Source organism: Phocoena sinus, chromosome 5 (assembly GCF_008692025.1).
Source record: "Phocoena sinus isolate mPhoSin1 chromosome 5, mPhoSin1.pri, whole genome shotgun sequence".
Taxonomy (NCBI): Eukaryota; Metazoa; Chordata; class Mammalia; order Artiodactyla; family Phocoenidae; genus Phocoena; species Phocoena sinus.
The window spans coordinates 52,019,992-52,036,993 of NC_045767.1; the positions used below are offsets into that span (position 1 = coordinate 52,019,992).

The window sequence follows — 17,002 nt, forward strand, 5'->3', positions numbered from 1 at the left end:
AAAGAATCAAGCCTTGGCCTCTAGTTCTTTGTTTTATAATATAAATAGGATATTACCAAAGTTGTAGCATTTAAAAAAGAGAACAGGAAAATAGCAACTGAATACCAGTTCTTACTGTTCTGGTATCCACCCACATTCCCTCATGTAACCTGTGTGCATCTTAATTCTTACCCTTCTTCTTTTCCCACAATCCCACCGATCCTTTCTTCTATTCTAACTGAACCTGCCAAGCCCTGGGTCTGATGGTCACTTGCTCATCTCGCCTGCCAGTCACTGCTTGGCCTTAGTGCATTTCAACAGTCTCAGGTTTTCAGCTGGCACTCCTACCTTCCCTGACCAGCTTAAAAATACATGATTTGTTGGGTGAATCCTCCTCTATAAACTTCTATAAAAATTGTTCACTTTCCCTTAAACATGCTGGGGGTCCAATGTGTCTTTCCTCATAAAGAATAATGCACCAATTGCCAAGGGAAGTCCTCCCTCCCCTGGGATCATCCAGGGAGCCCATGACAGCACTCTTCTCAACCTCTAAGATGAAGCTGACTCACGCCAGGAGATAACATGATTTCCCAACAAGAGATCCTATAGCTTTAGCTGAATGAAACATCATTAGTGGATGATGAAATAGCACTGTGGCCCTTAGTTTTGATTCTGAATTAAAAGCCTGAGATGGGATCCCAAGGTGAGTCCAAGCCCTGGGAACTCCAATGGCCTCCCCTCAACATCTGTGGCCATCACACATATATCCAAGTGCTGCTGAATCACTCTTTTCAGAAAGACAAAATTCTCCTAAATATCCTAGGATTTACAAGAACATGAAAAGCAATAGTTTTAAAAACCAAACAACTCATTCTATTCCATGGGCTTTGGCTGTAGAGTCTACAAAATGTACCATGTACTGGACTGACACCAGACTGAACCTAAATTTCCAATATACTAGTATTAACAGAGCAAAGAGCTCAGATACGAAATAAGCTTTAATGTGTGGGCCCAATAGTTCTCAAAGTAACTCAAAATGGAATGAAGAGAACTACACAAAAAGACAAACATGGCAAATCTTGCTGTAAGCCAATTTTACTCAAAGATAAATAAAAACACCATTTTAAAATTAAAACGAATGCAGATACACAAAGTGTACATGATTTCAAGAGAAAATTAAATCACCTGCCTGGAGGATGTACTAACTCTAACTCCTCTTTACTTTAGAAAATGTTTACGAAACAGCTATTTTTATATACATCCATTGACAAAGAGTGAAGTTAAAAACTCCACAGAGAATGAGTACTTTTCAGTCAACAAATCAACTTCAAAATTATATACTAAAGTTATCACTTAAAACTGTCCCCCAAAGTTCTGAATGCACATAAACAGAAAATATTTTAAAACATATTCTAGAGACAGCACTATGACAAAAATAATTGCAATAATTGAACGTAATGAAGCTATGATCAGACTATTTTTTTAAATAATTGCAATGTTGAACATAATGAAGCTATGATCAGATTATTTTTTTAAAAGTCATATTCATTACTCTTGTTGACCTATGAAAAACTCAAAACCTAATATTTTTCCCTATCAACCTCCTGTTAATTTATATACCACTACGCTGGTGTTGCCTAACTTTTCAGTAAGTTCTTTCCATTTGAAAAATGTATCTGGTTCATTTAACTTTTACACAGCCATGTAAAGAGATAATTAATCATGATACATTTAAATATCTTTATAATTTGTAATTTTCCAACAATCATCAAAAATGTTGGGGAAAAAGATCGAAAAAATACAGCAAAAAAAAATTGTGAATCTGTTAGGCTAGAATACAGACGTAAGAAAGCAATAAATTCCAAATCTGACTGACAAGCAAGTCGTAAGTGAGTAATATTTCCTAAGACTTTTCTACATGAATAAACTCAAGAAATGTGTAACAGTTGCCACAAGGGCCTAGACTGTTCTAGATATGTTAGTACCCTGTATACAATAAGCTTAATCCCTGACAATCATCTCCCCAAGGTGATGAAGGTAATCAACTATACCCAGTTTAAAATATGCAAACTTTAAAACCAGATCAAGAATCCTACCAAAATTCACATGCAGCTTATTATATAGCCTAATAAGTGGCTGGGCTTTTTAGAAGCCAAATTGACTCTAGTGGTTTTCCAACCTTTTCAAACAATGCAATCTTATTTTCAAAGGATCTAAGAGAATCTCCATCTCTTAAAAAATAAAGGCATAGCTGCCTGTATCAAACTCAGATCTCCTTCCTATACACGCCCCCCCACACACACAAAGCACCCAGAAACAAGGCTGGAATTCCCCTGGCTCCCTTCCTGTGCCAGGCAGATATCCACACCAAAAGGATCCACAGTTCCTGCCCACAAGAAATCCAAATATTTACGCAGTGTGATTAGTGTTGCTGTTATTAGAGATCTGTGCAGTCACCATTTCATACCTACAGACATGACATTTGGTTAGGTCTTGACAAAAATTCTAGGCAGAAGCCAAGGCACTGAAGAAAAAAGTACTTAGTTTTTGCCAAGTGATTTAATGGGGAGGAAGACATCTGGCTGTCTTCCTCACCCCAATCAACCTTCCATTTGCTGAGGAGGAACTTCTGGGGAGAGAGGGAAGCAGTATCTGCTCTTACTCTAAGGTCAAAAGATATGCAAAACTCTACTCAAATACATTTCTTTCTATTTACTTTGGAAATACAGGTAATGTTGTAGCATACAATTCAGATGACAATCACCCATAACTTACTCCTTTATAATTCAATATAGTTTGATATCTCACAGACAAATCTTTTGGCATTAATGCAATGTTTATGGAGAACGTTTCAATGCTACCTTTCTTCCAATTGCTCCGTTCTGCTTTTTTGGAGGCGGAGGCTCAAAAATGCGTTGCTGCTGCTGAGGTGGGAGTGTAGAGTACAGTGGAATGATTTTAATGTCACCAACTTCAGGGCCCAAATCATCAACCTCACGCTTTATTCTCTTACAGGCTTCATCAATTTCCTACAAAAGTTTGAGTTTGAAAATAAAATGAATACACACTGAAACATTTTAAGTATTTACCATAATCCTAGTACTATGCAGCTTATTTTCATTTTAGTAATCAAAATTAATTTAGCAAATTTCACTGGGATTTCCAAAAATAATCCAAGAAACTGACTTCTGTAGTCAAATAAACACAAAATTGCCTTATTGGCATTCCACACCCTTTTTCTTAGACTCGATATCCTAATTAATTCTCAACAAACTGTACTAAAATTGAAATTTCTCACCCAGGAATATTTAACTGCACTCATAACCTTTTCAATTTTCACAATCTAAAAGAAATGGATGTGCTAGATATTTTAAACAAGCCAATTAGGCTTTAATGTCACGTATCACTAATGCAATTATATGGAAGATTTGCTTCATTGTGCTTAATGAGAACACACACCTCTACAGTATCAACATAGATATTTAAGAACTAGGTTAACCCAAATATCTTAGAGCCTCTTCAAAAATTTCCCTACTACAGAAAACGATTCCAATACATTTGCATTCAAACCCAGTTTTAAAGAGAGGACACACAATGAATACTAAGAGTGCGTGAGCGACAGGTAGATGGGAGGCTCTAGGGGATGGCAAAGGGACTTGAAAATGGGAAGGGAGCCAATTTTAAATTTTACAGAAGCTTTGATTTAGTTAAACTCAGAAGTATGCTAAATGATGTGGCAGTCTGTCCAATAATCTCTACCAGAAGTTAGCCTTATTGACAAATTATCTTTTATTCAAAAGACAGAATGATTTTTAAACATTTATCAGGTTAATTTATTGTATATTATAATCAAGCTAGAATAATTTTCCTTGAAATGATTGTAAATCAAAGTGCAACTCTGTTTCCATGTTAAAGAATACAAAGATTTTGGATACTTAAGAACAAAAAAAAAAAAAAGGTTTTTTCCATCAATTTCAAACATACCAGTTTTCTTGAATAACAGATAAAGTCTTGAAAATTGTGACACAGAAAATTACTACTAAGTATTTGATGTAATAGTTTCCTTTGAGATCTAAAGTTTCCAAACGAAAATGAAAGTTTGCTATTCACTGAAAAAAATATAACAAATGAAACAAATATTTTTACCAAAAAAACTGCTTTCAAATGCTGTACCTAGATTAGAATGCCCCCTGCTGGTATACAAATACAAAATTAGACCTCTTCCCCACCCCCGCAAAAAAAACTGAATATAAATCCAAAACTAGATTTTATATATTACATATCTTATAGGAAAACTGACACCAGTATTTTCAATTTTGTTAATTCTATAATATATTCGACTGGAAAATAAATGGTCAGAAGCCACCAAATCCCAGATTTTATATAGAAAATTCAAAGTGCCCCAAATCATGCATTTGCAGACTCCAGAAATTTTAACAAGATTATTGTACTTGGAAGTACTGGAAGTATTTGCTAATCATGTATGGAGCTAAAACAAAATCACTATTGCACGGGATATAAAGACTACTCTAAAGAGCAGAGGGGGAAAAAAATGCCACACCATTTATGTTTTTATAAAAAGTTCTAAACACTATGCTTTTAAACTCAGCAACAAAATTTTCCCTAAATTTAACCAAACTTCCAGAGTCAACACTCAGTTCTGAAGACCACAAAGCTTATTAACATTCATCAGCACAATGCAACCTTCTGCTTACTCATGAATTGAGAACTGAGACAAAAGTTTAAGAGTTTCTGAATTCAGGAAAGACTTTCAGCTCCAAAAGCATCAATATGTATGTTAGTAAATTAATTCAGACCCTACTAATTTAAAGAATCTCAACTCCTGCATGTGGAAAAGATTCAGTAAAATTAAAGATAAAAGAATATACTGCTTAAAGAATGAAGGTTTCAACATCTTTAAGCATCTACAATTGATATTTCAATTATAATCATTCTTATCTAATTCAGTAGCACAGCTCCTCTAAGGAGCTCTTCTAGGAACGCTTGATTTAATGGATTAACAAAAAAATAATACACATTCTAGAATTCACATTTTTCCAACCTTTCACCAATTAAAAACTGGTCTCTCCCCTCCCAAATTAACTCAAGGGACTATAGAAAACACAACTGTTTACGTGGTCAAAATGGTAACATGGTCATCATTTTTAAATGTCAAGATAGCTAAATTTTATGGATGCTATTCAAATTTATGGAGACAGGAGGGAGTACTGAATTCCCAGAATCTACCATTTAACTGACCAAGTAAAAATAACAGGTTCACAGACATGAGGAATAGTAGTATTGCTACCTTATCCTTAAAGGTCTTTACATTCTTGAAGACTTTATTAGTCTTCTAAAGGAAACTTAAAAATGCAACAGGACACATGTAAACCTAGTTCAATTACAGTAATACTTTACTGAAAGATACACACATTTGAAAACCTTGGGGCTTATTCCCTTCCTTTCCCCAGCTGTGGGGTAGCTGCCAAAATATCAACCACAGAAATTTAACTCATAGAAAAGCATCTCAGGTCGTCTCCATAAGGCCATCTGATATTTTTGATAGAATTCTAAAATGCCTGTCTATCTGAACATAATGACTATTTTGAATAGCCGTTAAAAAAACATGCTATGCACTTTGGAGGAAGTGATAAACTACAGAGACCATACACAAAAGAACAAAATGAATACAACAGCCTCAACATTGCATTATAGGATAAACACTGTTTACATGCATCTAAAAAGCATTTGGTACTCTTGCTTACAAAATATATATAAATTCTTCCATTCAAAATGCATACAAAGGGAGACTAATACATACAGAGATCTATCTGTAAAACTGAATTTGCAACCCACCTTTTTTCCCAAAAGAACAAATATGATTCTCTACTGTGAATGATTTTGCACCCCCAGGGGACATTTGGGAATGTCTACAGACTGGGGGAGTGTAACTGCATCTAATGCGTAAAGGCCAGAGACACTAAGAAACATCCTACAATGCATGGGGTACCCACAGCAAAGAATTAATCAGCCTACAACATAAATAGTGCTATGGTCGAAAAACCCTGCTCTACAGAAAAGAAACTATGATCAATGGGACAGAAATAATAAATCATATGGACAATACTGAAAAAATGCAAGGGTAAAAAAATCACTCAACATTTATAGCTCTTAATGCAACAGCATTTGATCAAATATTATATATCAAGCATCCCTGCAGACTGAACGCAAATAAGAGAGTTCACATTCTAGTGGAGGTGAATGAACAGCACAGATACAGAACATTTCCAGCTATGAATAAAGTTGTAATGGAATACCACTGCTCTAGAACCTTGCTAGGAATAGAATCTCAGGCCCTACCTGACCTACTGAATCAGAATCTACAAGCTTTCTAAGTGATCAGCACATATATTAGTTTGAGAAGCAAGTTCTAGAAAATTCACAAAGCCTACTACAGCAAATGACAAGCTTTAAGAAAACCTCTAGAAAAGGCTTTCTAAAACTATTTTATCCAGATAGCTTTCACTGAGCTTATTTAGCCATCAAGAATTTTTCAGCACACCTGTAAACATCCTGTTGGATATGAGTTTAGAAAATGCTGCATCTGAGAATAAAATTCCTATCTTAAAATTGATGTAAATTCTAACTAAGGAATTTCAGTGATTCCTTCCAATCCTCAGTAAACACATGCAAGAAGACAAAAACAAAACACACACATTTGTTTTGATGGTAGATGGGCTCCTGAATTATCTGAGTTCACTTACAAACTAAATTACTGACTATAATAACCAGATTTCACATCACCTGTGATTCAAATTCATACCTCAGCAAAACTGCAAATTAACACAACACTACTCACCACCCAGGTCTCTCCAAAGTTGAGACTACAATTGCTAAATCTTGAAATTCTAAAAGCATTTAATATTCTTAGGGTAATTAACTAGAACACAAAGACTAATAGTATAAAAGGGTATTCCTAGAGTACACAGATAAAAGGAGTTAAATATTTCATATATATATACAATCAGGTTGAAGAAAAACTTTAAATACTGGGATACGAAATATATGGTTAATATATGCCAAGTTCTTAAAGTTGTTGCCTAATAAAAACTATAAATAATGAAGCAAATAATGACAATACCTCTTGACCAGTTAAGAAAAGTAGAAGATCTCCTTCCTCTTCTTCACACATATGAATCTGGATCACGGTTCGAATTGCTGCTTCAAGATAATCTCTCTCTGGTTCGGGAGTATAAAAGATCTCAACAGGATGTGTACGCCCAGGAATAGTTAAGAGAGGACAGTTATCAAAGTAAATCTGGAATTTTCCTGCATCTAGAGTAGCGCTCATAACTATAACCTGAAAAGAAAACAGTAAATTAAGTGAAGCTATCTTCAAAGATCCTTATGTGGTTTTAAAGTAAAAAACAGAAGAGTAATGTTTACTGCTCCAAATACGTCAATATGCCTAGATAAACTGTGATTAAAAAATTCAAATACGGAAAAGCTGTGCTATAGTAAGCTATTTACATTTTTTTAAAGTAGGAATAAACCTGGCATCCAATAAATAAACTAGAATACATGTTCATGAAGCAACACCTTAAAAACCAAAGTTTATATAATTACATGACATGTAAAAGGGATTGGTAAAAGACAACATAAATATGTAGTATGACTGCAGCTATGTTATTAAAACAAAACATGACAACCTTGCACATAGGGGAAAACAGGAAGAAAGCGCAAAAACAAAACAAAACAAAATATTTCTCTATTCTTCCAAACCATCTTTATTAAGCATATGTTCTTCAGAAAATTTTCTAAAACAGAGGCTTTCTATACTGCTGTAAAAGCCACACTGAAAAAAGGTTGTTCAGGTGCAGGGTTGCATGACCGCGTAGTCACCCTCCTTTTATTTAAATTATGACGTTATATGACCCATTAAAAACATACTTAAATAGAAGGCTCCCCCCTTAAACATTCCACTACAGAGTTCTTAATTTCTACTTTGAGTTCCTACCTAAAAATTTCAGTAGCTCATAAGGTTTAATCAATAATGACAGTACTCATATAGTTATTCAAATATATTCTTTAAAAGCATAAATTTAATATTTATAAGCCAAATCATACTCAATATCAATTTTTCTTAAGACCAAGAATCTTTCTGCCTAGTATACAAACCCTCTGTAACACATACACTAACACACGATACTAAGTTCCAATGAATGGTACACACATACACACAAACACAATGCAAAAGGGAACTTCATAAACTTTGGGAGACAAAAACGTCAGCATAGTCAGTTTTAAGCCCTTATCAACACAGTAACACTGGCCAGGGTCTAAGTGGTGTAATGGACAGAAAAACAAGCAAACAAACACAAGACCCTAGGTTAAGGGAAGGCATTTCTAAGGAGTGGTTTATTCTGGGTGTAGTTATTCCACTCTCCAGCATTACGAGTTATAATGAGCATGTTTGTGTTGGGACAAGGACAAAGATTTGATCCTTAATGAAGGCGTTCCCTGTACTTAATAAAGTCAGGGTGAGCAGAAGGCTTAAAAACACCATTAGATCATTTAAAACAAAACAAAACAAAACAAAACAAAAAACTGGGTGGGTTAGAAACTGAAAAGATTTGGCTTAAAAATACATTACTAAAATATATTACTAAAAATACATTACTAAAAAATACATTACTAAAATTACATTACCAAAAAGATTTGGCTTAAAAAGGCATTACCAAAAATACATACTTAGAGTCTAAAAGACACAGCAAGGTAAATTAGAAAGAAAGGATAAACCACTATAGGTACTCTTATTGGTTGCTTCTTTTACAGATGATTATTTTTTGTAGTCGATTAGAGTGATCATCATGTGCTCCCTGTTTTTTATATATACATACATATATAGGTATTTTTTAAGAACAAATAAATTAATTCACCTTTAAATCTGATCTCTGTCTAACAACCTCCTTCAGAACACCCATGAGAATATCTGTAGCCAATGTCCTTTCATGAGCCTCATCAAGAATTATTACACCATAACGCTCCAAGAGAGGATCATTCATAGCTTCACGAAGTAACATCCCATCAGTCATATACCTATATTGACAAAGAACATGTTAGTTAAGGTTCATTTAGGGCATTTTGAAACTAACCTTCATGACATAAATATGAAATGCAAAGACATCAGAGAAGTCAAAATTAAACTCTTATTCAAACCAAATGTGCTATTGTTTCATAATCAATTGCAAAATTAAGCTTCCAGAAAAACTTTTCAGTGAATATATCAAAGTTATACATTATCAAATCCTGTCAAGTGAGCCTGTAATACTGCAATGCATTGAGAAAACAAGGTAAATCTGATGATGGAATATAACAAACACATGGTTTCACACAAATGCCAAAGCAAAATTAGTCACTTAAATAAATTTCTTAAAAACAAAATAAAATTTTAAACAAACATTCAACCTGCGAATAAAACTAAGAAACCATTTTAAGTTGTTTTATCACATTACAGCACTAAAATGTTGTATTTCTTTAAAATCCTAATAATTCCTCACTTAAGCTAACAGACTCCTGGTTCAAAAGGACTAAGAGAGTACAAGTCTACCATCTTTCTTTCCCCAGCCCCATCCAATTCAATAAAATGATGGTAAAGAATCATAAAAAGGAATATATTCATGGAATGAGTAGCAGCATTAGCACTATGGAAATGCTGGTAAATACATATGGAAGAGAAAAGGCAAATGGCATTAGCTGTATCAATGAAGCAAAGAGGAAAACTAGGCTTAGAGATGGCTCAAGAGAAGACAGCTAATGTGTAATACAGGCACTCAGAAGAAGGGTGGTTTGCAAAATGGCTGTATGGGTCAGCCATCTCCTGTCCATTCCATTCTGGCTGCTACTGTCACTAACACGAAACGCTGTCCTACATTTGGCACCTGGACAAATTGCAAATGCTGAAGTCACAGGTCATTCAGTTAAAATACAAATCCATGGTTTTATTTACAGAATTAAAAGCAGTATAAAAATCTGATGTCATTATTTATGACTTCACTATTCTGGCTCTATTTTTTGTTTTGTTTTGTTTTGTTTTGCGGTACGCGGGCCTCTCACTGTGTGGTCTCTCCCGTTGCGGAGCACAGGCCCAGCGGCCATGGCCCATGGGCCCAGGCACTCCGCGGCACGTGGGATCCTCCCAGACCGGGGCGCGAAACCACGTCCCCTGCATCGGCAGGACTCCCAACCACTGCGCCACCAGGGAAGCCCCCTGGCTCTATTTTTGACAGATTAGTCTAATCTAATCTTTCACGGACCAACTTGGTATTTTTAGCTAAGGCCATCTGCTGGAGCACCAAGTTCAGCAAAATGACAGTATACAACCCACAGGAAGCCCTCTCTTTATTTTACCTGAACTTAATTGTAAATTAAGACTTTTGGCAAAGAAATCCATCTTTACTCTTTATATGTTATGTTTCCTTCTTCTTTGGTCCTATTTTAAAAAGGAAGCTACCACATTCCTGGCATCGACACAGCATTACCTGCAAGATTATTTTATATTAAGACCATGAAGCAAAAACAGAGCCAATTAAACTATGACTCAATGCCTTAACCACAGTGCACCACGGTGCATGAATCAGCTACACTATCCTCTAGATGCTCTGAAATATCTTTTATCTCTTTGAGGACATGTGGTGCTTTCTCCTGCCTTCAGATGTTATTACTGACATGAGCTGGGCAGTCCTTTTGCACATTATCTCAGTAGCAAAACATTAATACAGTTTCATCTACTTGTGGATAATTTCCTTAGATTCAACAAAGCTCTTGTATGCTGCTTTGCAAGGCAAAAAACCCGAACTGGTCACTCTCTGAACAGCAAATATCTGCTTAAATACTATCAAATTTACACTCTACTGCTCAGTTTGCAAGCCAACTCATTTCAACATGGAATCTTAGTGCATTATTTTGAAGATACTTTAATTAACAAATGAACTCAACATATGTAGTTACAGCAATACATATTACTTATTTGAAGTGACAACTTGTACAGCTAGATCAAGTTCAAGCACTGACAACCACCTAACTTCTACCTGCTTAGAAGACCCACAGACTGTAAAATGCATTCTAATTTCACATATTAAAATTGTGATTAAAAAGCCACTAAAGTATCAAACTTTCACTTGAAAACTCCTTAAAAAAAAACAAAACACCCTTTTATTTTGATCTTTTCTCATATTCCTCAAACTTCAGACCACCAAAACACTATGGAGGCATCCAAAAGGAGAGCTAACCCAAATGCTCATTCTTTCATATTTTTCTGAGAAGAGGGGAAAGGTTACAAATGGCAGTTTATAAATTAAATTAATGGAACTATTATTTGCCTTCTTTTATTAACAAATTGTATTACCTATTACCAAGTTAAATGGTCAACTAAACCTGAACCCTCTGACTTCCAGATTCTACAGACTCCTAATAGTTCAATATTGATTAGATCATCACCCAGTGATCCAATTCTATGACATGTTACAGTTAATTATCTCCTGCATCACCAGCTAATATGGGAAGCTTGCTGTTTATACAACAGAGAGCTTCAGGAAAAAAGACATTTTTGAAGTTGGAAAATCTCTCAAAGATACAATCAAATTTGCTGCTTTCCCAGTGAAGAAAACTGAGTACTAGCAGTTAACTTTTCCAGGGTCTCAAAACCAGTTAAACAGCTTACTAAGACTAGGTATCAGTGTACTTATTCCCAATCCCAGGCCCCTCCTACACTAACACACTCTCCTAAAAGTCCCAGATAAATAAATTAAAAAGATACCTGGTGATTTGCTGTACTGCTAGATGTATGAAACCCTAGTGATAAAATACTTAACCCAGACTAAGGGGTGAGCCATAAAAATAGGGGGTCACAATAATAAATTGTAATTACATTATTCTGAAGTTTCAGTAATGGACTAGTAAACAAAAATTGCACAGGACGGCCAAACTCTACATTTTACTGGATACCCTATTCTCCAGTGTTTTTTTAACTGTCTTAGGACAGAGACTAGCTTAAAAAGTCATCAGCATCACCTGGGAACTGGTTAGAAATACAGAACTGGCCTCACCTCAGACCTACTTAATCAAAAATTCTGAAGGTGAGGCACAGCAATCTGTGTTCTAACAAGCTTTCCTATGATTCTGATGCTTGCTAACTTGTGGAAAGCACTAGTCTAAATTAATCAAGTTGAACAAGAGGCAGGGTATTCCCTGGTGGTCCAGTGGTTAGGACTCCAAGCTTCCAATGCAGGGGGGCCAGGTTCAATCCCCGGTTGGGAACTAAGATACCGCAAGCTGCGTGGCATGGCCAAAAAAAAAGTCTTTGGCGCTATTAAAAAAAAACTTAAAAAAAAGAAGAGGCAGATTAAGCAAAGTAGATGGTTAAGGTGGCAAAAACATCCTTGGAGCAAGTCAGAAACAGTCCCTATTTCCAACCTGGACTGTCTATATAATAAAACAAACCAAAAAACCCAGTGTGCTAAGTACTATCAATTTAATTTAGCTTAAGTATTTTTTGCAGTCAATGCGCACAGGCAGACGGCGTGGTACAAGCCAACCGCAAACTCTGATCCCACCAATGTCACAAATTCTGGTATAAACAAAGCACTTTAAAACATTATGTACTGCAAACGTGTTATTTGTTTATAGTATTCTTTACATATATTTATAATTTTTGAAACATCTCAAGTAGTCAGATTCAAAGAAAAGTCATAAAGGGAAAAAAGATCCACAGAAAGGTGACAAATGCTTTGTAAAATGAACACCAGAAATTTAAAAAAAAAATTTTTTTTTTTTTTTTTTTGTGGTACGCGGGCCTCTCACCGTTGTGGCCTCTCCTGCTGCAGAGCAGAGGCTCCAGATGCACAGGCTCAGCAGCCATGGCTCACGGGCCCAGCCGCTCCACGGCATGTGGGATCCTCCCGGACCAGGGCATGAACCCATGTCCCCTGCATCTGCAGGCGGACTCTCAACCACTGTGCCACCAAGGAAGCCCTAAAAAGTTTTTAATAATAAACTATGTATTATTTATAACTTTAATGAATGTCAACAAGTAATGCTCAAGTTATGAGTGATGAAAAACGGACTAGGGCTTCCCTGGTGGCGCAGTGGTTGAGAGTCTGCCTGCCAATGAGGGGACACGGGTTCAAGCCCCGGTCCGGGAGGATCCCACATGCCATGGAGCAACTAAGCCCGTGCAACACAACTACTGAAGCCCACATGCCCTAGAGCCCGGCTCCACAACAAGCCACCACAATGAGAAGCCCACGCGCCACAACAAAGAGTAGCCCCAACTCGCCACAACCAGAGAAAGCCCGCGTGCAGGAATGAAGAAAAAAACCTGACTGTATGGGTAAGCAATCCTCAGTAACAGTGTTCTCGGGGGGGGGGGGGGCAATAATAAAAGACTCCCTGCCTCAGCGCCACCCCCACAATTCCAGACTGATCAAAGAGGTTTAAGACAAAAACATACTAGAGTACAGCATACATGGAGGCTTATTTAAAACAACCCTGGCCAGGGTGTGATGTAAAATCCAACATTAAAAAGTGGTTAAACACTTGTATAAAATTCGTGTTTCTGCAAGGCATGAAATGTCATAAACAAGGCAAGGAAACAAATGGCAAACTAGGCAAAAACTGCAGCTCATATCCAGAATACCAACCGCTAAAAGTTCATACAAATCAGTAAGAAAAAGGCCGACCAACCATAGAACAACCATAGGACAAAGAATAGAAAGTTACCAAATTTCATCAATCCTATAATACTGTATATTTTTAAAATTTACCTTCTCTGATTGGCATGCATTTTATTTTTATTTTTTCCACTCATGATTTTTTAAATTGAAGTATAGTTAATTTACAATGTTGTGTTAGTTTCTGCTGTACAGCAAGGTGATTCACTTATACATATACATACTTTTTAAATATATATTCTTTTCCATTATGGTTTATCATAGAATACTGAGTATAGTTCTCTGTGTTATACAGTAGGACCTTGTTGTTTAAAGCATACATTTTAAAATAGCACCTGTCAACCAGGTAGCAATACTCCTGGAAAGATGAAAAAAGCATCTCAGATTCCAAAAAAAAATACAAATGGCCCATAAATACATGTAAAGATGCTCAATTTCATACAAAAGAAATGCAAATTAAAACCATAATGAGATTCTATTTTTCACTTACAATACTGACAAAGATAAAAAAAAAAGTTCCACGACAAAGTGTTGGCAAGAGCATGGAAACTGACGCTCATTTGCTCATCCCTTACTGGTCTGAGTAGATAAAATCTCTGTGAAGGCAAATCTGGCCACAGCTAATAAATTCAAACACACCCTTTGATCCAACCAGTTTCATTTTTAAGAAATTCATTTCACAGATATACTCACCTGTACACGTGTGAAAAAATGTGTGTACAAGATTGTAAGGGAGTACCTAGGGCAGCAACTGATTTTAATAACAAAAACTGTAAATTTGAGTGTCCATCAGAAGAATTAAACTATGCAGCCACTAAAAAGAATGAGGCAGGCTTCCCTGGTGGCGCAGTGGTTCAGAGTCTGCCTGCCGATGCAGGGGACACGGGTTTGTGCCCCGGTCCAGGAAGATCCCACATGCCGCGGAGCGGCTGGGACCGTGAGCCATGGCCACTGAGCCTGCGTGTCCGGAGCCTGTGCTCCGTGACGGGAGAGGCCACAACAGTGAGAGGCCCATGTACCGCAAAAAAAAAAAAGAGGCAACTTTGTTTATTGATCTACAACAACCTCCAAGATAAATATAAATGAAATCAGCAGCCATACGTCTTGAACCAGCCCTACTATAAACTCTGAATTAATCTGTTCTGAAAATCCTAGTTACACGGTGCTTTTCCAATACTGTTAGGGTTTTGGTTACCTTTCAAAGTATAGGCTTTATCCTGGCATGATTAAATATGCATGTAAATCAAAACTATGTTCTTAGAGGATCCAAAATTTGTCTCAGTATGACCCAAAGAAATTCTTGGTATCTGCTTCAAAGAGTATTTAGTATAAATGACAGGCACTGTTCATTCTGAGTGATTAGACTTACTGCTTCACAAATACTTACACATAACTATATGGAGAGATGAAGAATGAGGATGGAGAGGAATAACAACACAAAGTAGTTAAGAACACATCCTTGTTGCAAGACAAACCTTGATCAAGTCCCTGCTTTCTTATTGGTGTTCAACCTTGAACAAGTTCAACTTCTCTAATACTCCATTTGAAAAATTAGAATATGGTAGCTATTGTTTAAATTAAATAAAACAATGTATATAAAGCACCTAACTGCACCAACTGCCCGGCACTTGGTAAGTATTCAATACAGTAGAACTCTACACTACACTCTTAACTAACCTCCACCTAATGAATGAATCCTTGGGAAAACCACCCTTACTCTACAAACATACTGTAGTATAACTACACTTTTGTCCCTGCCAGTTGGATCAACATAATCATATGTGACATGATGATCAACTTTTAGAACAGAAAAGAGAGTTGTACGTATGTATCCTAAGTTGTATGCTCCAGAAAAGCTTGAAAAAGATAAATCACACACACAAAAACTATCAAATGTGTGAGATAACTACAGAAGAGTGAAAGGTGTCTGGAATTCCAGAATTCCAAAAGACTGAACTCTCTTAAATTCCAGAAAACAACACCTGTGTACTTTACAAGTGTTTAAGGTTTAGATCCCACCTTTAGAACTAGACATTTTACTAAGTAATGGAACTCCAAAGGGCCCATATTCAAGGAAATGGGTTGGTCCTACATTAACAGATTGACGAGTGAATGTATAGGTTTTAAGCTAAAATAAAATGTTTAAGATTTTCATAAATTTTCTATTTACCACTGTTTTTATTTTATTTTAAATTTTGACTGCGTTGGGTCTTTGTTGGTGCACACGGGCTTTCTCTAGTTGCAGCGAGCAGGGGCTACTCTTCGTTGCGGTGCACAGGCTTCTCATTGCGGTGGCTTCTCTTGTTGCAGAGCACGGGCTCTAGGCACGCGGGCTTCAGCAGTTGTGGCTCACGGGCTCTAGAGCACAGGTTCAGTAGTTGTGGCGCACAGGCTTAGTTGCTCCACGGCATGTGGGAATCTTCCTGGACCAGGGCTTGAACCCGTGTTTCCTGCATTGGCAGGCGGATTCCTAAGCACTGCGCCACCAGGGAAGCCCTACCACTGTTTTTAGATTAACCCACTACAATCCAGCCAAGTGACATATGTGTCTCTATTAAAGAAAAGCTACCCATATTAAAATGCCTACACAAACAGGTTTGTGTCTGGTAATTTCTTCAAAGTTATAATGGATCAAGACTTCTGAAAGAGACAATGACTAAAAGAAGTACTTACACAATTTCCTACCACAAAACCTATTTTTGTTTAAAGCCCCTATCCGTAGAATAATTTTTTAATGACAATAGTAAGGAACAGAAAAATAACAAAGCTAAAATAGTTTGCATTTATCAGGAATAATATTCAGAAGATAGAACTACATAGAGTACAGTGATTTTATATTGTTCTTTTCACCAGCAAATATGGTTGAGCCTAAACACCCTACCCTTCCTTCACAATGCCAACACAATGGTTGATTACCAAAAAAAAGCAAACAATTTCTAAACATGCTTACAGTGAATGCTATTATACTTATTAAAGAGCTACTGATAAAGTTATCAAATACCTTCACCCATCAAAACAATTTTTTTCCAGTATCAGTTAGTACTTCTGTATGCCATGTGCACAAAAAAAGTTGATCATACATTTTAAGTATATAGAAGTCAGTTTAAAAAATGAAGTTTTTTACCTCTTTTAAGTGACCTGGCTATTTCTGGACTCATCACTAACTTAAGAAAGTCTTCTGTGCATGTCCAACATAGCTAGCACTGTATGCCTCAGTTCTATGATTTTAGACAACTTCACAAACCTGATCCACAAGAACACAGCCATTTAAAAAAGCAAGACATTTTGTTGTT

The 17,002-nt window shown here is 36.4% G+C and overlaps 1 protein-coding gene across 3 annotated transcripts in view; it reads right to left on the reverse strand.

The window, feature by feature from the left end:
* Nucleotides 1-17,002, reverse strand: part of DHX15 (DEAH-box helicase 15) — a 51,652-nt gene that overhangs the window by 17,959 nt on the left and 16,691 nt on the right. For all 3 annotated transcript variants that reach the window (XR_004349947.1, XM_032632247.1, XM_032632248.1), the window contains exons 4-6: nucleotides 8,919-9,078; nucleotides 7,121-7,339; nucleotides 2,841-3,008 (exon numbers count right to left, since the gene is read on the reverse strand). Coding sequence is in view for 2 of the 3 variants with exons in the window: in XM_032632247.1 (XP_032488138.1) it covers nucleotides 2,841-3,008; nucleotides 7,121-7,339; nucleotides 8,919-9,078 (547 nt within the window). In the remaining variant the exon portion in view is untranslated. The remainder of the gene's footprint in view (nucleotides 1-2,840; nucleotides 3,009-7,120; nucleotides 7,340-8,918; nucleotides 9,079-17,002) is intronic.